At 40.4% G+C, this 27471-nt stretch overlaps 1 protein-coding gene across 1 annotated transcript in view; it reads right to left on the reverse strand.

Moving 5' to 3' along the window:
- The window catches only part of LOC149244909 (Zincin-like metalloproteases family protein), a 515093-nt gene that overhangs the window by 235593 nt on the left and 252029 nt on the right, over positions 1 to 27471 (reverse strand). Inside the window, exons 11-12 of the mRNA XM_089457599.1 lie at positions 9582 to 9707; positions 9102 to 9257 (exon numbers count right to left, since the gene is read on the reverse strand). Of these exons, the coding sequence (XP_089313725.1) occupies positions 9102 to 9257; positions 9582 to 9707 (282 nt within the window). The remainder of the gene's footprint in view (positions 1 to 9101; positions 9258 to 9581; positions 9708 to 27471) is intronic.

Here is a 27471-nt window from a genome sequence, read left to right on the forward strand (position 1 = left end):
TCATTCAGTCCTCCGAGGAAGGTGTCAATCGGCTCTCCCTTCTTCATCTGATACGACCTCAACTAATTCTCAAGTAGCATTATTCTCTACACAGAAGTATGTTGGTACAATTTCTTGAGAGCCTCCCACATCTCAAATGTTGTTTCCTTCTCGGCTATGTGTGGTACTACATGATCCTTGACCCCATCAAGGATGATGCTCTTGGCCCTCGCCATTGCCTCCTCGTACTTGTCATTATCATTGGGGTCGACTGGGATAGCTATTACCTTCAAGGCGAAGTTCTTGACACGACTTCTATCAAGTATGGATAAGATCTTGGCCTTCCAGACTGCGAAGTTCGACGCTCCGTCTAGTCTATCCTGGTCTCTTACTCTGTGTAGTGCCATGATGCTCCTCTACTTCCCTCCTGGAAGTTCTCTGTTTGACTCCTCTGAGTCTCTACTTCCCGTCTGGAAGTTCTCTTCTGGACTCCCTTTGAGTCCTGATTTCCCTCCTGGAAATCCTTCTACCGCTATCAAGATGCCCCCTACTCTGATCGTCTTGTGCAACTGCACCATTGGTCTGGTTTCCTCAGCTAGAAACCCTCGGTAGCAACTCCTCTTGGCCTTGCTTTGTCAAGTACTGTTCTAACCAGTGTTGAAAATATCGGTATCGGCAAAATATCGGCGAGGGTCCAGAAAATATCTTATCGGCAATATCGGCTAAAATATCGGCAAAATATCGGCAAAAATCGGCAAGCATAAAAAATATTTTTTTTTCAGATTTTTAAATATAGCCGATATTTTGCCGATATTTTCAAAATATCGCGATATTTTCCCGATATTTTCCGATATTTGCCGATATTTTGAAAATATCGCGATATTTTCAAAACAGAAAATATCGCGATATTTTCTCGGCGATATATCGTTTTGCCGAAAATATCGCGATATTTTCGAATATCGCCGATATTATCAACAGTGGTTCTAACTACAGTACCTCACCAGCTCTACTCTGCAATATTCCCACAACCTTCTAAACCCTAGCAACCTGAAGGTGAGAGCTACCAGGCTCTGCACAATCCCGGCACCAACAACTTGGCCTCCTTAGCCAACTACATCAGCCCTCCCAGCGACTGCGTGGCTCTGCATTAGGCTTCCTTTTCTCCTTAGCCTCTGCGCTGCCTCTTCCTGGCTCACCATTGATGACGCAAGCACTGCGTCACACTTCCCTTGTTGTTGCTCTAGTAGAAACAACTTCTGTCACCTCGAGACAGTTGTTTTCTGCTGCTATCGCTCCGCTCGACTGATGTCCTTAGTCCTTCTGTGATCGACAATCACACTCTGACACCATGTTGAAGTTTCTAAGTTTACTTAGTTAGAAACCCTCCATGCACTTTATATGATTTATTCCTACCTACTTGTTATTTTACTTAACAAGTTATTTACAATGTAAACACTGAAAATAAACACTAGTGCATGCTCAACATATTACAGATCAGCAACTAAAGGAAACATAAACAATCACACCATATGACACCATTATTTTTGGACTAATGTCCCTGGAAAAACCCAATGTGGGAAAATCGGTGCAGCTATCTGAGGGTTTTCTTATTAAGCAATATCGGAGTACAATCTAGATGTCGAAACTGACCTACCCAACAGAGAATTTCCTTGGCAGTAATATCTCTCAGTTTCTGACAAGTCTCCTGGCTGAAACCCCGGATAAACCTTCCAGCAACTACTCAGCATAAACCTTCCCCAGAAACCCCAGCGTCAACCGCTCTTTGGACTGCGTCAGCCACTCTCTGCCCAACGCTGGCCCTGCATCACCCCGGATGGGTCTGCGTCAGCCTTAGGAGGCCCTACGTCAGCCCTCTGGCCCTCTGCGTCAACAACGCTGGCCTCTCTGAGGCTCTACACAGCTCCGGCTGCCTCTGCGTGAGCCCTGGCTGGCTCTGCGTCACTCTCCCTGGCTACTGCGCTGCTCTCCCAGCACTATCTCTGCCTCTTTGTATCTCTGTATTCAATTGCCCCTCAGTTGCATCTCCCGATCACTAATTCTATCTCTCTTAGAAAACCCCACTCTAAAGAATAGAATGACTGATCACTTTGATGTGTTCTCCAAGTGACCCTTAAGCCTCCTCTTATACTTTTCTCGTTGACAAATCAACGACCGATATTAAGTCCCTAATCAACGACTAAGATTAGATCTGGCTTGATCCATGTCTTTTGGACCATTCTGACACAGTTTCATATTAAGCCACATTAATATTTTATTTTCCCTAAGTTTAGACTTAGGGACCCCATTAAAAATAATAATTATTTTAATATCTCCTGAACTATTTAGAATTTGCCCAAACCCTTTCTAGGTATTGGAGATCTCATGTGCTCCAACCTCTCCACCAAATTCCGTGGCTAGAGCACATCCGATGCTATCCCAAATCAACAGCACACAAGTGACACTGTTGTTTTTGGACCAGTGTCACCAAAAAACCCAATGCCAGAAAACCGGTGCAGCTATCTAAGGGTTTTATTATTATGCAGTTTCAAAATAAAATCTGGGTGCCAAAACCGGCTCACCCAACAGAGAATAATCTCAGCAGTAGTACCTCTCTACTCGGAAGCAGATATTCCGGCTGAAACCCCAGATCAACACTCCGACATCTCCCAGCTCTAATCTGCCCCACGAAAACCCCAGCGTCAGCCTCTAGGGACTGTGTCAACCCTTTCTGGCCCAACATCTGCCAAGCGTCACCCTGGCTCGCCCTGCGTCAGCCATTGGGGCACTGCATCAGCCCTTAGAGCCTCTGCGTCACCCACATGGCTCTATGAGGCATTGCGCAGCTCCTGGCTGCCTCTACATGAGCCCTCGCTGGCTCTGCGTCCCTCTCTCCCGGCTTCTGCGTTGATCCTCTTGGTACTATCTCCGCCTCACTGCTTCTGTATTCACTGCCCCTCAGTTGCAATCTCTGACCACACTTTCGACTTCCTCAGCAAACCCTACCCCAGAAAATCGAAATCTTGATCAACTCGATGTGTTCTCCAATTGACCCTCAAGCCTCCTCTTATACTTTTCTCATTAACAAATCAACGGCCGAGATTAATTCCCTAATCAACAGCTAAGATTAACTCTGGCTTGATCCATGACTTTTGGACCCTTCTAACACAGTTGTATATTAATTCACATTAATATTTTATTTTCCCTAGGTTTAGACTTAGGGACTCCATTAAAAATATTAATTATTTTAATATTTCCCAAACTGTTGAGAATCTGCCCAAACCATTTCTGGGTATTGGAGATCTCATGTGCTTTAGCCTCTCCACCAATTTTCGTGGCTAGAGCATATCCGATGCTACCCCAAATCAACACTCCCTCTTAGCGAGGATTGTGCTCTAGTAATACTCCTCACTGAACATCACCCTGATCATTTGGCATCGGTCCCTCTATTGATGCTAGGCCTGCTGCCCAAAATCCTCTGCACTATTGCATCATGTACTGCTACCCATGGCCCTGCCACTGCCACTGCTACATCTATACAGCAACTCCCTCTGCATCCGTGTTGCTGCCCATGGCCCTGCCACTACCACTACTACATCTACACTCCAACCCCTCTCATCACGCTACATCGTGCTGCCCACAGCACTGCCACTGCTAACTGCTGCACCACAACTCAGTTACTGAGAAGTAAGTAAATGATCTCCCAACTCTGACATCTCTGTCAGGGTAGAGACACCCACGAATCTGAAAACTCCATCTGTCGCTGACAAGTGCTCCCTCTCTGACCTCTATGTTGCTACAACAAATCCATGCATCTCGCACCGTTGCACGCCTCTTTGTGCCATCCTGCACTGGTGCAACACTCCCGTGCCTCTCACACTATTGCAGCCTGCTAGCCTCGTGTTGTCCCGGGAATCCTGCACTGTAGCTCCCTCTGTCGCTCCATCCTCATCCGTCTCTACTGACATCCACCAGCACTGCTACTCCTCTTCGGGGCTCCCGTAGCTAGGTATAATCCAAGAGGTTGGGTACCTCAAGGATCCTGCCCCTCATCACCTGTAGTCCGTCTGACTACAGCTCGATGTCTCCCCACTTCTACTCAAGTGGCGTGTGAGCACTCATGGCACAGTCATCGCCCTTGCTGGCGCATTCTTGGTCTCGGAAGCCTCTCCCTTGCTCTTCTTCCTCAGACACTAGCTCACATAGTGACCCAGCTCCCCACAGTTGAAGCATTTGACCTTAGAGAAGTCCTTCTTCTTCTGTTTCTCCTACTTTCCCTCAGATGTTAGGGCAGCATCCTCCTCTTCCTCCTTCTTGATTCTGATCCCCTTACCGCTGCTTCCCGCCTTGCTTAGCTTTCTGATCTCTTCTTGGCGAAGAGTCGCCCACATTTCCTCCCAATCTAGAAGGGTCGCCCTACCCAGTATGCTCTGGACAAACACCTCCCAGTCTTCACAGACTGCGTCCAGGGTTGTTCTCACCATCAATTCTTGATCCGGTGTGGCCCCTATGGAAGTCAGTTGATCCAAGATCTCCTTCAATCGACCGAGGAAGGTATCTATCTGTTCTCCCTTCTGCATCTGGTATGACCGCAGCTGATTTTCTAGTAGCATCTTCCTCTGCATGGAAGTATGCTGATACAACTTTGTTAGGGCCTCCCACATCTCATTGCCGTATTCTTCTCGACAATATGTGGTACTACATGGTCCTTAACCCCGTCAAGGATGATGCTCTTGGCCCTCGCCATTGCATCCTCGTACTTACCATTATCGACCGGGTCAACTGGGACCACTATTGTCCTCAAGGTGAATTGCTTGAGAGTTCTTGTCTAAAACAAATAAGATTCTAGCCTTCAGGACTAAGAAGTTTGAGGCTCCATCCAATCTATCCTGGTCTCTTACCCGTTCACTGCCATCTTGATGCTCCTCTACTTCCCCACTGGAAGTTCTTGGTGTGACTCCCTCTGAGCCTCGATTTCCCTCCTAGAAACCCTTCTGCCAATGTCGAGATGCCCCCACTCCGATCGTTAGTGCAGCTGCACCACTAATCCGGATTTCTTGGCTAGAAATCCTCGGTAGCAACTCCCTCCTCCTTGGTCTTGCCCTGTTAGGTATTATTCTGAGTACAGTACCCCACTAGCTTCACTTTGCAACTTACCCACAGCCTCCTAAGCCCCAACAAACTGAAGGTTAGAGCTTCTAGGCTCTGCGCAATCCCGGTACCAGCAAAATCCGCACCTCCTGCCCATGGGCGTCAATCCTTCCTGACTGAGAAAGATGGTCGGGCACTGCATAGGTTAAGTCTGCTCCCCTCTGCCACTGCGCTGATTCTCTTCCCGGCTCAAACTTGATTATGTAGGCACTGCATCACCCCTTCCTTGTTGCTTCTCTGCTAGGAACTGCTAGGAACAGCTTCTGTCACTTGGGACAGTTGTTTTCTGTTGCTACTGCTCTGCTCAGCTAATGTCATCAGTTCTCCTGTGATCTGTAACCACGCTTCAATACCATGTTGGAATTTCTAAGTCTAACTATTAGAAACCCTTCATGTACTTCTCTGATTTATTTCTGCCTACTTGTTCTAATTAATTAACAAGTTATTTACCATGTAAATGCTGAAAATAAATACAAGTACATGCTCAACATATTACAGATCATCAATTGAAGGAAACAAAACAAGCACACAAGTGACACATTGTTTTTGGACCAATGTCCCCGGAAAAACCTAATGCGGGAAAACTGGTGCAGCTACCTGAGGGTTTTATTATTATGCAGTTTCTGAATATAATCTAGGTGCCAAAACCGGTTCACCCAACAGAGAATAATCTCGGCAGTAGTACCTCTCTACTCGGAAGCAGATATTCCGGCTGAAACCCCGGATCAACACTCCGACAACTCCCATCTCCAATCTGCCCCACGAAAACCCCATCGCCAGCCTCTAGGGACTGCGTCAGCCCTTTCTGGCCCAACGTCTGCCCAGCGTCACCTTGGCTCGTCCTGCGTCAGCCCTTAGAGCCTCTGGGTCATCCACACTGGCTCTCTAAGGCACTACGCAACTCCTGGTTGCTTCTGCGTGACCCCTGGCTGGCTCTACATGAACCTTTGGCTGGCTCTGCATCCCTATCTCTCGACTTCTGCGTTGATCCTCCTGGTACTATCTCTGCCTCTCTGCTTTTGTATTCACTACCGCTCAACTACAATCTCTAATCAATCCTTCGACTTCCTCAACAAACCCTGCCCCAGAAAATCGAAATCTTGATCAACTCGGTGTGTTCTCCAAGTGACCCTCAAGCCTCCTCTTATACTTTTCTCGTTGACAAATCAACGATCGAAATTAAGTCCCTAATCAACGGCTAAGATTAACTCTGGCTTGATCCATGACTTTTGGACCATTCTAACACAGTTTTATATTAATTCACATTAATATTTTATTTTCCCTAAGTTTAGACTTAGGAAGTCCATTAAAAATATTAATTATTTTAATATCTCCCAAACTGTTTAGAATCTTCCCAAACCATTTCTGGGTATTGGAGACTTAGGAACTCCATTAAAAATATTAATTATTTTAATATCTCCCAAACTGTTTAGAATCTGCCCAAACCATTTCTGGGTATTGGAGATCTCATGTGCTTTAGCCTCTCCACCAATTTTCGTGGCTAGAGCACATTTGATGCTACCCCAAATCAACACGACCGTGGCTTCTCTTTGGTGGCTTGGCTCCAGCGAGTGTGGTCTGGACAGCTCACTTTGTTGGTTTGTTTGGTTTTGGTTTTATTTATTAATTTTTTTTATTTTTCAAATAAATAAATAAATATTTTATTTTTAATAATAATAAAAAATTAATATATTTTTCATTTGAATATATATATATTTTTAAATAATGGCCAAGGGCCTATTAGTGAACTGGCAGAATGGAGAACCTCCCACTACGTAGTGAAACGCTTAAATCTTGACGGCAACAATGTTGATGAAGTTGATGGCCAAAGGTCGGATCAGACATGGCTTTGATATCAATGTAACGACCAAAAGTCGTATACGCAGTGGAAATGTTTAAAATACTTCGAAGACAAAGACTTCCATCATAGGACAGTAATTGTAAATTGTATATTGTATTAAAGAATTATGCAAGATGATTACAAATGAGAATGAGGGTCCTGTATATATATCCAGATAAGTACCCTTTCATGAACAGGCATGTCTCTAAGACACGCCTTTTCATTATTAACTAACTAACCAAGGTCACGTACAAACTCTGTAGCCTCTAACCATGTGGGATGACATAGATGCTCCTTGACGAAAGCTACACTGGCCCATACACTAGTGATTACCCCTACAAATGCAAGCTCCCATAAAAGCATGGAATCCACAAGAGAGTTCACCTAAGGCCCTCCAATCCCAATCAGGGCAAGAGTAACCCAAAGAAGAACTTCAAGATACCAGCCATGGTCTGACCAAGACAACAAAATATAGACTCCATAACAAAGACAGAGGTCTAGGATACCTAATAAAGGGCCTCACATGGTTCTTACATCGCTTTTGACTTATGATCTTGGGCTTACAATGGTGATCAAAGATGCTGCAAAAGTTTTTATCTACCCCTGTTGACATGCTGGTAATAGTTCAACTTCAAACACAATTTAAGCTTTAGAGGCACCCAGATTTTATTCAGTTGTGTCTAGAGTTGCTTGCTACGTAAAAATTTTATGGCATGCATCTACAGAAGACAACCAATGAAAGGTTTGCTGAACTCAATTTCAAATACACTTTTCAATACCCATGATCATTCAATTTAACATGCAACAACAACACGCATGGCATTAGTCTTGTGGAACCCAAACTTCCCTTCACAAAATTCTTCTATCATCAGAGTGTTTGACGGTGCACTAATACTCAAAAAGTCATAATGTAATAAGAGGTTGAATGACTTGTAAATAAATAAAAAAATATTTTATTTTTAAATATAAAAAAAAATTTAATATATATTTCTTTTGATATATATATATATATATATATATATATATCTATATATATATATTGTTTTTTTTAAATAATGGCCAAGGGCCTATTAGTGAACTGGCAGAATGAAGAACCTCCCACTATGTAGTGAAACGCTTAAATCTTGACGGCAACAATGTTGATGAAGTTTCATGGCCAAAGGTCGGATCAGACATGGCTTTGATATCAATGTAACGACCAAAAGTCGTATACGCAGTGGAAATGTTTAAAATACTTCGAAGACGAAGACTTTCATCATAGGACAGTAATTGTAAATTGTATATTGTATTAAAGAATTGATGCAAGATGATTACAAATGAGAATGAGGGCCCTGTATATATAGCCCGGTAAGTACCTTTTCATGAACAGGCATGTCTCTAAGACACGCCTTTTCATTATTAACTAACTAACCAAGGTCACGTACAAACTCTATATACTCTAACCATGTGGAATGACATAGATGCTCCTTGACGAAAGCTACACTGGCCCATACACTAGTGATTACCCCTACAAATGCAAGCTCCCATAAAAGCATGGATCCACAAGAGAGTTCGCCTAAGGCCCTCCAATCCCAATCAAGGCAAGAGTAACCCAAAGTGGAACTTCAAGATACCAGCCATGGTCTGACCAAGACAACAAAATATAGACTCCGTAACAAAGACAGAGGTCTAAGATACCTAATAAAGGGCCTCACATGGTTCTTACATCGCTTTTGACTTATGATCTTGGGCTTACAATGGTGATCAAAGATGCTGCAAAAGTTTTTATCTTCCCCTGTTGACATGCTGGTAATAGTTCAACTTCGAACACAATTTAAGCTTACAGGCACCCTGATTTTATTCAGTTGTGTCTAGAGTTACTTGCTATGTAAACTTTTTATGGCATGCATCTACAGAAGAGAACCAATGAAAGGTTTGCTGAACTCAATTTCAAATACACTTTTCAATACCCATGATCATTCAGTTTAACATGCAACAACAACACGCATGGTATGAGTCTTGTGGAACCCAAACTTCCCTCCACAAAATTCTTCTATCATCAGATTGTTTGACAGTGCACTAATACTCAAAAAGTCATAATGTAATAAGAGGTTGAATGACTTTTAAATTTCTTATTATCATATAAGTTTCACACCTCTACTGGATGATGAAGAATCAATTTCTGCACGTCAGGATGCCAAGATTCTCCTGAAGCAAGAGGCACATTTTCAAATGATGCACCGAACAAAGATCTCACAACCATATTAAGTCCTTCTAGGCATTGCGAGAGGGGAAAATAAGAAGCAATTACCTGCAAATCAGGAGGCCAGTCATATACTGCTAAAAATAATACCCTAAATAAGTAGATAATGCTTGAAATACATATATAGAGAGCGAAATCATCACTTTTACTTTCAAAATATCATAATAGAGATAAAGAAAGCCCTACAATACATTATCACCAAATTATTCCAGGTGCACAGAAAAGGTTCAAGTGAAATTCACATGTTAATTTGTATATTTGAAATGGTTCTTCTGACAGAAGGATGTTGAACCCACAAAAGATTTGCATTAAACTAGAAAAATGAATACAGCTTTAAAGTTTAAACAGTCATAGAATAAAACGTGAACATACAGAAGATTCCAGATTACAAGCAGAAGCTTTCATCATGCCGGTGTAATAAGCTTCATCCCATGGTTCAACATTCCCATCATTACCACCACATATTTGCCTCTTAAAATCACTGATAGATTGAAGTTCCTGTTACACATCATAAACTATGAAAATAAACATCCGTGAATGAAAATTTAACATTCAGACAAACAAAATTAATTATTAATCAACAATAAATATCTACCAATTTTAGTTTTTAAGGGAAAAACAAAAATGAGTGTCTGCAAATATTAATACATACATGCACCCAACTTTTCCCAGACTCTATCTTCCACAATGTTCATCATAAAGGGTTGACTATAATGAAATTTTCAGTTGCAATTTGAATTTTGTACCAACTTATTATTTTTTGCCCAATCTCCTAAAAAGTAAAAATAAATCTGTAAATAAGTAAAACGCCTGTCAATTTCAAACTTTACAGATCTATAAGTATTTCATGAAATTTCATATTCCACTTACCAAATATTACATTGGTTTATAGGTGTTGTCACACAAAGTGTCTAGACAGCGCGACAGCGCTCAGAGTAAGGGTTGTCACTCTTAATCCTTACTCACTCCGTTTAGACTCCCTCCTAGACAAGTCAAGGGGGGTAGTCCCTAAGGTAAATGGATGAGGATAGCCTGTGAAACACAGACTCTAAGAGATTTTAATGATGGACAACTTGATGAATTTAGAATAAGTCTCGGTCAATTGAGATAGATAGACAAAATCACAAGATAAAAATGACTACAAACCAGTGCCTTTAATGTGAGCATTAACCATAGACTAAATAAAACAAGCTATCCAGAACAATTTTCCAATATGTGACGAATAGTGACAATCAGGTATGATCAATATAAATGCCCAAAACTGTATCATGCAAGAGATTCCAGATTTAAAATGATTATCGTTAAGAATTCAGATCTAGAACATTTAACTTCCTCCAACAGTCAATATGATTTAAAACGTTTATCGCACTTGACATAGAAAAATCATGAAAATTTTAGATTTTGCTCTTAACACCAGAAACACCAAGAAATTTTAAGTTAGCAATTCAATCGTTCCTTAGGAAATTAATTAAATGTGGCAAATGAAGAAATCAAAATTTTTTCAATGACAAAGTAAATCGAAAGGATCAATAAATCGAAATTTTAATGGGCCATAGGCCACATTAAAATTTTTAATGTGAAAGCGCAAGTCCTTTAATTTATTTCTTTAGTCACCAAAATTAGATTTTTTATGATTTTTTAAAGTTTTTAATTTTTAGAATTTTTTTATGATTTTTAAATTTTGAGAATTTTAAAAAAAATTAGGCTTTTTAAATGTTTATGATTTAGAAGTTTTTTATGATTTTTTAAAGATTTTAATTTTTAGAATTTTTTTATGATTTTTTAAATTTAAATTAACAAAAAAAAATCAAAGTCAAAATAAAACAAAAATAAAAAAATCTAAATAAAAAAAAATGAAACCAAAATCGAACTTTTGATTTTTAAATTTTTTAAGACAAAACAAACTTCATAAAATAAAAAATTAACGCTACCTATCTAACCCTAAGTCGAAACTTAAAAAAAATGTGAATACACTAACCTAACTAAACCCATACAAAATAATAATAAAAAAGGTCGAAATGTTTTTGTTGTTTGTTGTTTGCAGGTGAGCCTGACGGCTACTCGATGGACAGCGTGGAGAGACAACTCGAAATAGGTAGCAAGGGCAAGGGAGAAACGCTGGCTCGAGGGTTTGATGCAGCAGGAATGGGGAAGCGAGAACGTGGAAAGACAGCACATAGGTGGACGGAGGAATGGGAGCGAAGGTTTGCGGTTTAAATGGATGCGGGAGTGAGGATGGTTATCGAGCAACGTTTGGAGGACTGCGTGGAAGGAAAAGGGACTGCAAGTGCGGACAGGACAGTCTAATGGAGAGGTGACGGAAATCGCAGGAGGAGGCTGCAAACAGAAAGCGTGGACAGCAGATCGAAGGGAAAAAAGGAGGGACAGCAGGTAATGGACTGCGTGAAGAGAGGAGATATGGAGAAAACGCAGGCAGAGAGATATGACAGTGAGGACTGTAAAAAAATTCGAAATTTGCACAGTAAACCCTAAAACCAGGCAGCAAATCAAAATCTGCAAAAAAGGTGGCCCAGAAACTCTTTAAATCCACCAAAACCTCTTTAAAAAATTCCCAGAAATCTTAATAATTTAAAACTTTGAATCCACTTGCTTCAGATTTATCAATGAAAACCCTTCAAAAAAAATTCTCTAGATTAAAAAAAAAAATTGAAAACCTGGACTGCAAAATCTTGATAGAATCCCTGCAAAAATAATGTTGATGAACCCCAAAGATCCAAATCTCACCCTTCAAGGCCTAGATTTGGACTCTACACATTTTTCTCCTTCAAATCTGTAGCTGCAAGACAAGAATAAAACACCCAAACGATATATGCAGAAACCCAGAAAAACCCAAGTCAAAAAAAACAAAAAATAATTATAGATCTATATACATGAATGGTAGATCTATCAGATCTAGGGAGTGTGAGTCCAACTCTGCTCCCAGATCTAATAATCTGAGGCTCTCAATAGCTAGATCTATCGATGCACATAAAAAATTAAATTTTTTGAATTTTAAAGGAGGTGCTAAGCTCAAAACCCTTCATGCATCACCCATAAAAAATATCTTATGAAAAGCCCGGGATCAAATTACACTAGGCTCTTGAGAAAACACGAATTGGGAGTTGGTTGGTCCAACTGAAAACTTCCCCAAACGCCCGATGATCTAAAAAATTAAGACTTTCCTGCAAAACTCGATTCAGCCATCAACATAGAACGAGAAAACAATAATAAGATTCAGATAAATAGAGATACCTGCTATTATCTTCAAAACTTAAATTATTATTCAAACCCCAGTGACTGAGCAAGATGCTTGTACTCAAATCACTCTTCAGAAAGCTACATCAATGGCTAAAAAGAAATCTATGCATGAAAATGACACATCTTACAGTATTTCCACGAAAAGTAACACTAGCAGAAATTAACCCCAAAGTCTTTCTTTATTGCTCATAAAAAATATTACAAGAGAGCTTTTCGCTTAGCACACGATCAAAAGATTGGAGGAACTGACTGACAAATGACCTCCTATTTAAAGATAAATCCTCCAACAGCTAGTTCGAGTGATCCTCGTCAAAGCAATCTCGACCGTTGATGAGGATCAAAATTTCTTTTAATCTCATCTGTCAAAATTTAAAATTCTTGAGGAAATTCGAATTTTTCAATTAAATGCATTTTAATTAATTCAAAATTTTAATTTTTGAATTAATTTCCTCAAAATTTCGACTTTGACTTAAACCCAAGGACCAAAAGCTTAAAATTTAGCAAAATAATTAAATTATCTTAGTCCTTGGACCTCTTAAATTTAATTTTTTAGGACAGACGAATTTTTCCTTCAAAGAATTTAAAGTTACCTAGGACCTAGAATTAATTAAATTTCTGGCTTAGGATTTTAATTAATTTTGACCAGAAAATTTAATTAATTAACCTATGAGGGGATAGATTATTTTTCCAACCCTCAAGGCACTTTACATCATGATTTTCACATCTTTTACATCACAAGGGGGAAAACCCATCTGAAAAGGACCCTCACAGAGTATCCAATTCTGCGACACAACTATAATCCAGCAAACTAAGCAATTTGTAATAAAATAACCGAACTAAATAGTTAGGATTATTCCCAAATCACTTTTACATATACTCGATCTAGAACACTAGGACTCCCCTAAGATCCCAGTGACAAAATCCATTCCGGCTTTGGGGTAAGGCTGAAGGAAAACTCTGCCGACCATCCGAGAATGAATCAGTGAGACAAAAAACTCCCAAAATGTAGATCATCACTAGAAAAGAAGGTTTACCTAAGCAATTACATACACGACACGAATCTGTTGAAATTATTTACATTATACATATGCATAATGGTTTTACATTATAAGATGATGATGATAGCTGGATGGCACGAACACATCGATCAGGCGCTACCCCTTTTGTGAAAAAAGGGGGTGTACTGCTATGGGTTGTTGACACATAGTGGTGACCATCTAGCTTTACTTGGGGACATGTTGCTGCACTGGAGGAATGTGAGAACCCAGAATCTGCATCCATGCAACACACAATTTAACATAAGTAGCGTCCATCCAAAAAATCATCATATAACGTTAAGCACGGGAAAGATATAAGCTCTTCATTTATTAACTATAACATGAAAAATAAATCTAAACCTAAAACAGAGATGAAATGTTGAAATGACAAGGTGTAGGGTTAGAAATACAATACAAAGGATGCCCCATGGCATCAGATGCATTCAATATAGTGCATATTGAGCATTTGCCTGCTTTAAGGCAAATCTGTTGGTTGTTTCTCGGATGTGCCATGTCCAATCCTACATATAATAGGACTTTTTCCTATTCGAAAATCAAGCAGCTCATGGCCATCTGATGTATTAAATCGCTTTCTCATTCTCTTTCCCTTGCATTTTTTCCTTGTGGCAAGTTGTATCACTGATGATGTGGAACATTTTGCTTCAAAACACTCAGATGAAGTATGTAGGATATGCATGACATATCTTTCTTCATTCTGCATCTGATTCTTGTCAATTTCTGTTTTATCCAGGTCACCTTCAATTAGCCACCTTCCAATGGAACAAATGACCTCCTCATAATAAGATGGAGCTTGCTGCAGCAGACAAGGAGGCTTATCATCTGTCGACGTTTCCTTGTTTCTTTCATCTTCTGGTTGATGCTGAAATTTCTGTACATGTACTGTTATGGCCTCCATTTGGTTAGAGTGTTCAATCTTCATAGCATTGACTTCCTTAGCATGGTTTTCCTCCATGGTCAATAACTTATTCTGAAAACATATCTGACCAGCTTCCATATTTTTTATTATTTTGTGGCAATCTGTATCACTGATGATGTGAAACATTCTTCTTCAAAACACTCAGATGAAGTATGTAGGATATGCATGACATGTCTTTCTTCATTCTGCATCTGATTCTTATCAATTTCTTTTTTATCTGGGTCACCTTCCAATGGAACAAATGACCTCCTCGCTTGTTGCAGCAGACAAGGAGGCTTATGATCTGTCGACGTTTCCTTGTTTCTTTCATCTTCTGGTTGATGCTGAAATTTTTGTACATGTACTATTATGGCCTCCATTTGGTTAGAGTGTTCAATCTTCATAGCACTGACTTCCTTGGCATGGTTTTCCTCCATGGTCAATAACTTATTCTGAAAACATATCTGACCAGCTTCCATATTTTTTATTATTTTGTCATTATCTGCTTTTATGGTCATTAAGCAATGTTGCATAGAGTTTATCACTTTCTCATGATTTGCTTGTATGATAGCTAACTGATTATTATAATCGAATCTCATGATGGTCATTTCTTCATCCATAGTTGACAATCTATTCTGAATCGAACTTATTTCTTCTTGATGACTTGTTTCCATGGCAGTGACGTGATTTGAACGATTAAATTCCATGATCGTCATATTTTCCTGTAGGGCTAATAACTTGCTTTGCATAGAATTAATTTCCCTGTCATGATTAGCTTTCATGGTTTCCATTTCCTTAGCATGCTGACTCTGCATGTCAGTCCTCGTATCCTCCATATTCTTAGCACACTTTTCTACTACGGTGGCTACGTGATCGGAGTGTTTAATTTTCATGATTTCCATCTCCTCATAATGTTTTTCCAGTTGAGTGTACAACGTTCTCATATCCTTGACATAATCAGTTATAAATTTTTCTTGATTAAGCTCCATATTTTTTACTAGCTGCGTTAGTTCTTCTATAATTTGCTTATCATTTTCCCTTTCATTGTCGACACTGATTTGATAACTTGTCCCTGTTTTTCCACTGTCATGGATTTGTCTTGCAACGGTACAAGTGGATGGCTCATTCTGATATGGAGAATTGTCTTGAAATCTTTCATTGACAGCTAGATCCTTTACAAGATCACTCTCATTTTGTTGCACAATGTTCAGGGTGCAAGGCGAGCTACCTTGATCACCATATCTATCTGTAAAAGCATTGACGATGTCTTGTAAAGAAGCGAAAGAATCTTCAGGACAATTATGAAACCAATTCAAAGCATCACCCTCTAAAGAAAAGGCAAATAGACGCATTTTGACATCTTCATGATTATACTGGGGAGAACTACAATATTTGATTATTGTATGAGCAACCCTGCATAGATGCTTTCTAACAGTGACTGAATCACCACCTGAGAACAAAGGCAATTTATGAATGGCCTCTTCCGGCATATCATGGAGAAAATCAGTCAAATGACACGGGGCAAACGAATCATGCATGATGACCTGCTTGAAGGGATAAGGAGGGACCAAATGGATGCTAGAGAGAGACCCTTGCTCAAGAAAATCAAGAGATCCACAAGAAGCGAGCTTCTAGTAGAAATTCTTGTAAGAAATGAAGGAAGTGGAGTCGCCACTTGAACATGAATCTAGCTCTAGGATCCAAAAGGCAAAAACAACTAGATATAAGGGAGGGCTTCTTGTCTGAGAAATAATAAATGAAAGAAGTGGAGTCGAAACGAACCGAAAAGTCCAGATGCTAGACAAGTCAAGGGGGCTGAGTAAGGATTAAGAGTGACAGCCCTTACTCTAAGCGTTGTCGCGTTGCCTAGACACTTTGTGTGACAACAATAGGCAAGAATCTTTGACCATATTATATGCATAAAAACCTAAGTTGCATGATACAAGGAAACAGAGACGCATTGTTAACATGACCCCCAAAAAATTTGGAAATGGGGAAACGTGATATATATATATATATATATTGAAACTTGGAAAGAAAACACTATGAATAAATGAGCAAGAACATTTAAATTTCAAACAATGCTCCATCATCACTTATATTGGGATCCTCATCATTAGTATCACCCATTTTGCCCTACCTCAATCCTCTAGGGACATAAGTCAACTGTTGAAAATGTAAATAGTGTCGGTCTTCAAAATGTAATCAAAAAATATACTATCGAAATATTTATTATATCCATTTATTAAATTCATTATTATTATTATTATTATTCTAGTCAAAGCATTTTTTCATGCTTTTTAGGGTTTATCGAGTCAAAAGACAATTTGTCACGAGTCAAACAATGTATTTGAGTCAAAGTCCTATTACCCACCACCTCTGGGTGAACCCATAGGATATATTTTCTCCTAGATTTGTCTTCAGCCGGCAACCCATTGCCAACCACCTGATATCTTCGATGTGCTACTTTTCTCTGCCACCTGAGCCCGATGTTGTGTACCCTCGCTCATCTGACAAGATCGTATGTTTGAAGGTGGGCCATCCAATCCTAAATGTATAATTTTCATTATGTAATTGGTTGTTTATGCTTGTTTTTCTTGGGCACACTTGGGCATGGATTACTGGGAGACTTGGAAGAAGGAAGGGTTTTCACTATATTCTTGTTCCCTTACCTCAACCCTGAACCCTAGTCCCGTGGGATCTCCTTTATTGGCTACTAGCTTTAAGAGTGGCACTACATGGGAAACCCTAATCTTGGTTGTGTGGTCCCACTTCTTGATACCATATCTCACTCCCCTTCACTCGTTACAAGCCCTTTTTCACATTTTCCCCATCTAGGTCCACATTTGTCCATTCGGTCCACAAGGTGTTAGCCTCCCCTACCCCTTGCCCATACTTGGGTTGGGCCTAGAACGATGCCCGGGAGGTTAATGTAGCCACAAAAAAAAAATAAAGCATAATATGGCCACATACAATAGGAAATGTACCACAAAATGCAAAAGATGGTTAGGACAAAAAAATTTAGCACATGAGAAAAAGCCAAACATGAGCTCTACCCCCTATTATTATGGCCATCACCCCAGTTCTTAGGGTCCCTATGAGTGCCCCTTGCATCATTAAGGAACCCATGGATGTCCCAACCCCTAGTGGGCAATGAACTGCCCCACCTTAAGGGGGTAGTCACTGTTATATCTTACACATCATGCTCTCATCCCCTTGAGCCCCGAGTAGTAAAATGAAGAAAAATCAATAAAAGGCAAAAGGCAAATGAAGAAGGGTGGAAAAACAAAGGTCGAGGTAACTCATGTATCATGATTGCTCCCTCCTTACATTCATACACCCAATATGTGGGCCTCCTTCATCATAGCTACCCTTGTACCATGGCATGTGGCTTGAAGCCTTCCCTTTGTCCCCGCTTCGTTCCATCATTATTTCACATGACACCTACCACTTGATGGGTGAACCATGGACCTGTCATTCGCTTAAAGGTTGAAAACACCTAATAGGGTCCTTCACTAAATTGTCTAACGGGAGGGGGGGGTAACACTAGTGCATGTCTAAAGCCCCAAATTTGGAAGGGAAACCCACTATGAAGTGTCCACTTCTGCCCTTTATTAGAAAGCTTATTTACTCAATTGCACTAATGAAACATTGTACTGGAAGGTGAGGAGACGCATTAGATCTTATAAAGGATTGCAGGTGGATTTTCATCTTGGACTTGGCCTCCCTATACGAAATGCAAGCCTTCTAGAGGATCAATATGGCATTTGTAGGGTGAGCGTTGAGAGTTATGGGCCTCCAACCATGCAAAGCATTGATTGCCACACCATGGGATTTTTCAGCACCACCACTTGCTTGCTCGTGCCCCAATTATTCACAAAGGATGATTCACTTGGACCACGTTGCCCAGCAGGCTACACATTGCACTCGACACTTGGTAGTTGATCCAAGGTCTAGAGGAGGTTCTTTCTTTCCTAAGGAGACATGGGAGGGCATGTGTCATCTTCTAGCTCTCAATGATGGAGCATTAACATGATCTTGAGCCACTTTGAGACCCATGAGACCCATTTGGAGCCCACAAAGCCCAAATAGGGGTTTGGTCATGTTTTGCATCATATGGAGGGCATGTCCCTCTACGTCATCATTTTTTAGGCCCTCTCCCACACTTTGAGCACAAGAGGCCTCAACGCTAGCATTGGAGAGCACCTCACATGGATGATGTGGGCTAAAAGCATAAATAAAATAATGATTAATGTTTAAGCTATCTTGCTTGGCTTGTAACGAAGGATTTGTCACCTTATTTTGACACTTTAGGGGCTTGTTCATTACAAATTCGGCCTACTAGCTCTTATATAAATACATGAGGCTTAGTCTCATTGCAAATCATCGTCACTTGGATTTTTGGCCTAGGAAGAGAATTTGGACCTGCAATTTGTGGAATGTTTTGGAGTTTTATGAATGAATTTTGATGTTTGGATATTTTCGCTATCTCCCTTGGAGCTTCTTTTGGGCATTGTGATGGATGGGTATATTCTTCATTGTCTTGTACATGCTATTTAATGTTATTTTTCTAATTTATGATTAATGTCTAATGAATGGAATGTTGTCTTGTGGTTTTTAATGTGCCCTAATTGATGAAATTTTGTCTAAGTATTGAAACTATTGGGAAATTTTGCCTGTTACTCAAAGATAATGAATGAATGAATGTTCCTAGGGGAATTAATGTATTTTATTTGTTTAACTCCATTAACAAGTTTCATTCAAGTATAAATATCTAGAAGAATTTTGTTGTTGCTTCCATCAAGCGTAGCGAAATTTCTTCTAGGTCTCCTTGAAGAGTGAGGTGTCTATATTGTGATCTATCATGACTCCTAACTTCCCAATGCCCAGGCACTAGTCTTGAATCCTTGATGATGACCTTTAAATAAAAAATCATCTTTATTTTTACCTTCTTTTAACGATAAGGAGGCCTCTCTAGGCCTTGGTGCGAATTCCAATAGAGGCAGAGATTTTAAATTTCGCTTGGATAAGATTCGTCCTTAGTGTCTCCTCTAGGCATCTTCAAGTTTGGAAAGAATTTTGATGGTGGAATCTCCATAAAATTGAAGCCCTAGCTTTCACACCAAGAGGGAACCCTAGAAGTTAATCCTTCAACTTGGCGATTTCTTTGAAGGCATGTGTTATAGTACTTGTTGAAGTAAATCATTTATTGTCTTTTCTCCCGTCTACCTTGACCTTGGATGTGCCCATATCTCATCATATATCTCAAACCTATGCCTTTTGTAAGCTCTTTTCCAAGATATTTTTCATGGAAAGTCTTACTAGCTTCTCCCAAAGATCACACTATTGTTCAACCTTTCCATTGAATGAGCCGCGTTCCCTCACTTCAATCCTATCATAGAAACACAAGTATCACAAGTGAGGAATACTCGGACTCCTACTATCGATGAAAATCCGAGAAGAGTAGGGGACTTAGGGTATGGTGACAGTGAGCCTCTGTCCCAGGTGTTGTTGTGCCTTCTAGCTTTTGCCTATTTACAAGACCTGCTAGTTTGTGCAGCAACAAGTCCTATTTGCACTATTTGAAAGAAAAAGAAAATTTGTTTTTTTTGAGTCAAAAAATCAATTGTCACCTCAAGACCAAGTCAACCCTGCCTAGAGAAGTCGACCTAGAAGAGGCACCTATTTGACCTCTTAGGCAGTTATAAATAGGAGACACTTTGACCTCATTTTCTCACTCATCATAGTCATCAATTTATGTGCCAAGAAGAAGAAGAAAAGTTGTGAAAGTCAAAGGAGAGAGAAGAAGTCAAAAGAGAGAGAAAAGGCCCAAATTTCTAGTTTTTGTTCACACGTGTGAAGGTGTAGGGGAAACTATGTGAGTTACAAGTCTGATATTGTAGGTCCAAATTGCAGGTCCGAGTTGCAGGTCTAAATTTATGTGTTTGACCCGATATGAAGAGCGTTGACTTTGACTTGGTTGGAAAAGGTTTCAAGGAGGGTTGACTTGGGTCTTTGTGGAGGTCTTGGTCTTGGTCTAGAAGTCTTGGATTTCTCACTTTGATCTGATTCTATAAGAAGAGGATTTGTTTGGTTTTCCCCCTTGTGGAGTTTTTCCCTGGCTTGGAGCCTACATCTTGTTTTCTTTGTCTCTTGTGATCTCTTACAATATGTAACTAGGTTGGGTCTTCATAATGACATGTGTAATCATGATTTTATGTATTTGATGTAATGAGAAAAATAAATTTCTTATTATTTTCTTGAGGAATGGGTTTCACGCTCAAAAGGAATTTATTTTATAGGTCAAAGCTCCCATTGAGAACTTCTAGGGCTTAATAGTCATTGTCACGTATGGAAGACCCTTCTTCGGCATGTTTCATATTGTAAAGAAAAATATTTGAGTCAATGTAAAGTCAAAAGACCTTACAAGATCTCGTCACAAATCCGCCTTCACAAAGGACCAGTCGGCCTATCAAGAGGACAAGTTAGCCTAGAGATGATGACAAGTCGACCTAATTGCATGGGTGAAAATCCTATATAAAGGAGGACTCGGCCTCACTTAAGGAGGCATTCATTATTCATCATCAAGTTCGATCTAAAGTGACCTAAAAGGATAGCGAAGAAAGAGATAATCTCCAAAAGAAGAATCTGAAGCTAGAAGTATATTTTTGGGTCAAAGTGTCTCACACGTGCGAAGGAAATTGGGTACTATTTGTTGCTGCAGTAGCTGAGTTAAGACAGTCATCTAAGAGGGCTGAAATCAAGAGAAAGTCAAGCCACCTTTCAAGTCGAATTGCAAAAGAAGAAGACACTATCCAAGCAAAGAAAATCATGCGATAAATCTTTGTCTTTCTCTCACATATGTTGCAACTAGGGTTTTTGAACTAACCGAAAATTACGACCCTGTAATAAGAGGCCAAAATTGAAAAAAAAGTCGAAATCAGAGGTGAAGCAATCAGTTGACTAGTGTTGACTTTGAAGGAAGAGAACGTCTTCAAGGAATGAATTGCCACTTGGTCTTGGAGGGGTTCTTGGTCAAGGGTCTAGATCTTGGAATTCATCAATTGAAGATTCTATATATTCTTGTGGGTTTTCCTCTCAATCTTGGAGAGGTTTTGGGTCTGGTTGATCGCCTATACCTTGTGTTCTTTGTCTCATTGTTCTTTATGTTTGGTAGCTCTTTGATGAAGAGAAAATAATATGAATCAAGCTAAAGAAGAACCTAATAAAGAAAAGTAAAAAGTCTTCACACGCAGTTATCATAAGCTAGAGAAATCATCTAATTTCACTGCTCTAGATTTCTCAACATGGTATCAGAGCTAAGGTGACACGTCAAGGAAGGGAAGCTCAATAAAGGACACTCAAGGACCGAAGTTCTAGAAGATTATCAAGGACATCAAATCATCAAGAAGATCCTCACATCTCCTAGATACTTCAAAGACAAGGATTACACTATCATCTGGAAGGAAGTATCAAAACCTTAGTTCGCTCAAAGAAGGATTATTCACTTAAAGCATTCTTGGTAACCTCTCTCAATGATCACTTCAAAGAAGGAAACCCCAAAGATCCTATCTCTAATCAAAGAAAGGATTATAAATCGAAACATCTTGCAGTCTACTCATCCAAGGAAAGCAAGAACAAAGGTGTTCTCATCATCAAGGATTCAAGGTGATCTCCTTCTCTTTGGGTCAAGGATCTTGTTTGAAGGAAGACATCTTCATTAAGAAGTCATTTATTACCAATATCATCATCAAAATCAAGAAAGTAGTAGGTTGAAGATATTGTCATCAAGGAGTATCTTCACAAGTAAGTATCTTTATGTCCACATCTGAATCTACCAAAATGCCTTTTTCCAAGAAAAGCAACAAGTTGGTTGGGGCATCAAACTTTCTTGCATGGAAGAAGACCATTGATTTAATCCTCATAGAAAATGAAGTTGTGGAACATGTTAAGGGCTCAATTCCAAAACCTTCGAAAGAAGAAGCTCAAGCTCTTGCAAAGTACATGAAAGGGGAAGTAAGGGTTCAAAGGATTCTCATAGAATCCATGAAGGATCCCCTCATTCCCTATGTATCAAAATTTGTTAATTTTAGGTATGTTCTATGCTAGAGCAATTTATTTCAATTTTCCAATATCTTTTCCAGATTAGCAATCACATCAGCATTAAAGTAAACTGCAGATAGAACATAAATATAAATTGCAGAAGACAAGCCAAGACAAGAGGACACAAGATGTGGCACTAGCCAGGGACAAACCCCAATGTGGGGAAACCCTTGATCAATTCTTCTTTTATGTTCTTCAATAGTTCAGCAGAGAAAGAGAGAGAGAGATAGTACATTTACAACAGAATTCAACACTTTAACTTTCTATATCTATATGAGATCAGTTGAAGACATGTTGCTTCAATTGATTTTCCAAGGTGACTCCTTCACCTATCATCCTGCTACATCTGGTCCACTTGTTGCACCTTACCGTGTAGCACCATCAAGCTGCATCATGCTGTCTCATTCATCATCGTACTTCCCTTTACTAACATGCCCATGATGTTGAATCTTTCATCATCATGATCTGAGACTGTTCATCCTTTGTTGTTCATCGTGATAGGGTTGCTACAGATATGCTACCTACAGTTGTTCATTGTTGCTACAGGTATGCCACCAATCTATCACTGTTGTTCATTACTGTGATTATGGAGATATCAAGATCAAGACTGTGATCCTTGTCCCTATCCCTTGTAGCACGTCAAGTTAGCATCATAATTAAATCTGAGAGCTACATTGTTGATCTAGGTTCTGTTGTTCCTTAGATGCAGCCAAACCCTAGATTTATCCCACATAAGAATACGGATTCATTTTCTTTATGACTGCGGTTCCATGCCTAGACTGCACCTTGGCTACAGCTCTGTTACCTTGACTACTACTTCATTCTCTTGACCATGACTCCATTTCCATAACTGCGGTCTTTGTTACCCTTATTGCAGCTTTATCACCATGACTGTGGCTACGTGCATTGACTGCGACTTCACATATTGACCCAATACATAGATTACGCTACGTCCGAATAGAGTCTAACCGCGTGTAAGGATCTCTGCCCTGTGTATAATTAGGGCATCATGTTGACTGTATAAATGTCACCATGAACAGCATATAACCAGCATATGAACATAACCATGAACAGCGTATAACTATGTCTCCATGATCTGTGCATAATTGTTTCTATGAACTGCGTATTAGTGTCTCAATGACCAGCATATTAGGCCTCTCCTTAGCAACGAATTAGAGCATCACTTTGACTGTGTATAGATGTCTTCATTGCCTGCATGTAAATAACTTTATGCCCTGCGTATAAATGTCATGATCAACGTATAAGGTTTCCATAATTGTGCGTATATATATCTGCGTATATGACTGCATGGAAAGTGTCTTCATGACAGCGTATAAGGTCTCCATGTTGTGCATATATATTGCTGCGTAAGTATTTCCATCCATGCTTTGTTCCTTCCCTTACTGCAGCTAGGTGTCTCCATTACAACATATAAGCTAGGGCATCATCTACTGGACCCAACGTATCTTCTTGTGTGTCTCTCCTTCACCAAAAACCCAAGACATGGTGAGGAGGAGATCACACATAAAGAGGTGTGTGTTAGAAATGATTTCAAGTCCTCTATATTTATAATGAAAACGTAGATGATGAATAGACACAACTATTGGGCTTCTGAGCCTACTCAAGTTGTTGGCCGACTTGACAATTTGTCTTATAATATAAATAAATTCATAACTCCATGAATACTTCTTGGAATCGAATGATCTTTAGATCAATCCTACACCTCTCGATGAGAGGGATCCAATAAAAATATCAGCTGCCAAAAATAAGATGACCCACATGGAGTTTGGCCCTAGTTTCCAATTTTAACACTCCCTCTCAACTAGGGAGAACTCCTTCCGTTGATCCATATGTCCGACTGTACTATCTCTGCCATCAGGGCCCTACACTTCTCTGCTCTGCTCAGCTCAGCTCTGCTCTGTTCAGCTCTGCTCTGCTCAGCTCTGCTCTGTTCAGCTTTGCTTTGCTCTGCTTAGCTCTGCTGAACCATGAAGAAGAAGAATTGTTCGAGAATGTGTCATACCATTCTCCACTGACCCGAAGTCAATCTCAGAGTGTGTACCACTGGTCCTAGACCAATCCTCAACTGACCCGAAGTCAGTGTCATAGTAGGTACAACTCCTACCACTGGTCCCAGACCAGTACTCTACTAACTCGAAGTCAGTCTCAGAGTATGTACCACTGGTCCCAGACCAGTCCTCTACTGACCCGAAGTCAGTGTCATAGTGGGTACAACTCCTACCACTGGTCCCAGACCAGTATCATTGATCCCACATCAATGAAAGTCATCCTAGCATAGGGAGTACGGTAGATACAGCGATGCATCCATCGATACTACTATGGTCCCTATCCTCATTTCCCTGCTTATTGATCAGATGATAGGTACTTCCCATGAGTCCCAGACTGCATGGGTAGGATGCCTCGACATAACTAATCATCCTGTCCATAGGAGAGCAAATCATCCTGTCCAGTGGATGCCACGGAGAACTAATCATCCTGGCCCACAGGAGAGCGAATCATCCTGTTCCACAATCGCCATGGAGAACACATCATCCAGGCCTCACAGGAGAACTAATCATCCTGCTACACAATCGTCATGGAGAACACATCATCCAGACCTCACAGGAGAACTAATCATCCTGCTACACAATCGTCATGGAGAACACATCATCCAGACCTCACAGGAGAACTAATCATCCTGCTACATAATCGCCACGAGATGTCATAGGGAAAGTTTTGATTCTTTTACCCTGTACACGTACACCACCAAGGGATGGTGAGTCACTGTGTGGTCATATGTTGCTCCAAGAAGTACCCCGCGCCCCCCTAGAGCTCCCAGAGCTTAGTACATCATACTTGACCCTCGTTAGAGGGTCTTTGAATGACACCAAGTCGTTCTCGGAAAGTCAGGAATTTGACCTTTCCTAGGGGCTTTGTCAAAATGTCGGCGACCTGTTCATCTGTACCGATATGTTGGAGCCTTATAGCTCCCCGCTGCACCATATCTCGAATATAGTGGTACTTGATATCAATATGCTTGGAGCGATCATGAAATACAGGATTCTCTGATAAACGAATCCCACTCTGGTTATCACACAGGATCACAGTGGTATCCAATGTAAACCCAAACAGCTCACTAAAGAGCTTTCGTAACCAGACAGCCTCACAGGTGGCCATGCTAGCAGCAATATACTCTGCCTTGACGGTGCTCAAAGCCATCGACTTTTCCTTCCTGCTCATCCAGGATATCGAAGAAAATCCCAAGGAGAACCAGCACTGAGAAGTGCTCTAGTGATCCTCCACACTGCCTGCCCACTCAACATTCGAATAATCATGTGGTTTCATATTTCAGACAGTGTATCTCAATCCATGAGAGATTGTGCCCTGAAGATATCTCAGAAGATTCTAGGCACCAATCCAGTGAAGCTCAACCAAATATGAGCTCACCATGCTAATTACAAAACATATGTCCGGACGGAGGTTCACCAAGAACATCAACGCGAATGAGTTTATGAAACTCAGAGGCATTTCCCAAATCTGGTCCGACATCACTACCACATAACTTCTGAAAGTTAAGATCCTCGAGGTAGTCACAGGTTTGCAATTTATCATTCCACATCCGGAATCCAACTCCCTCTTACTTCTGCAGATGAGAAGGTCTGCACCTGTCAGAAATAGGTCATCTTCATAAGGTGCTGGTATGAGAGGTTTATCATCCACAACCTTCGGGTAATGGTTTGGATCGGTTTCACTCCTAGTGAATCTCAGCTTCATCTGACAGCTTATCAATCCTCTCATACTATGCCCAAGGTGTTTTGCTTCAAGCCATAGAGGGCTTTCTTCCACCTGTATACATGAGATTCCCGATCATGAATCTCAACCTCCTCGGGTTGTTCCAAACCTGTGGACCTGCTACATGAGGGGAATGGTCCCCTTGTAACATTTTCCTTCGGTACATCTCAGACATGTACTTTCATGCTCTTTTTGAATTCAGGCATCCCTGTCATGATCTGACTCACAGACCTCTGGTGTTATGTGTCAATGGTTATGGTCCCCAGTGGACTTCCTGCAACTTGATACAACCCTGAACTCAAAAACATCTTTGAAAATTCTATTTTCAAACATGTACCTTTCCATCGATGAGTGCCACCTCGTAACCTTTGACTTCCATTGCTGAAATGGACACCAGGTTCTTCTTGCGATCAGGTACATAAAAGAGATTCTGTAAATGAATCGAGTTACCCTCATTCAATTGAGGGGTAACATTCCCTACACCCTTTCCAGGATAGGTGGCATCGGCTAGAAGTATAATCCCACGATTGTTTCCATCTCTACCAAATTAGAGAGTGCACCCATCTATCCGATGAAGTGCCTTGAAGCACTACAATCAATAAGCCAGATTCCCAAAGAATCTGAAGGAGATGGCCAATACAAGATAACGCTTCTTTATCTTATCAGAAACAACATTTGATTCTTCATACCTGGGGTTCCTTGCTTTCTTTGAATAGTCGACCATTTCCTTAATGAGCTGCATTTCCTGTCATTCCTTTGATTATTGAAGATGTCCCGGAATGATTGTTATCATCATCAAGTGATGTGTCCCTGACATTCGAACACTCCTTCGCATAATGGCCGAACTAGCTATCTGCCTTTCCTTCCACCCTTAGATCCAAACTTCCCAATGAACTGATCTTTAGGTAGGCCATCAAAAACTTCCTCTACGCCATTTTGATAGTATTCTCTGCTTCGACTTCACCCTTGGTGACTTTGAAGAGGGACGAGGAATCCACTGATCCTTTTGTCCCTTCCCAACTGTCTTCGGCGTTTGCTCTTTCACTCTTGCTCGGGCATTGTCTTCACCTCAGCTCTAATACCATGTTAATTTTAGATATGTTCTATGTTAGAGCAATTTATTTCAATTTTCCAATATCTTTTCCAGATTAGCAAT

This window comes from Pinus tabuliformis, chromosome 7 (assembly GCF_031772625.1).
Source record: "Pinus tabuliformis cultivar Carrire ecotype Pingquan chromosome 7, CPIR1, whole genome shotgun sequence".
Taxonomy (NCBI): domain Eukaryota; kingdom Viridiplantae; phylum Streptophyta; class Pinopsida; order Pinales; family Pinaceae; genus Pinus; species Pinus tabuliformis.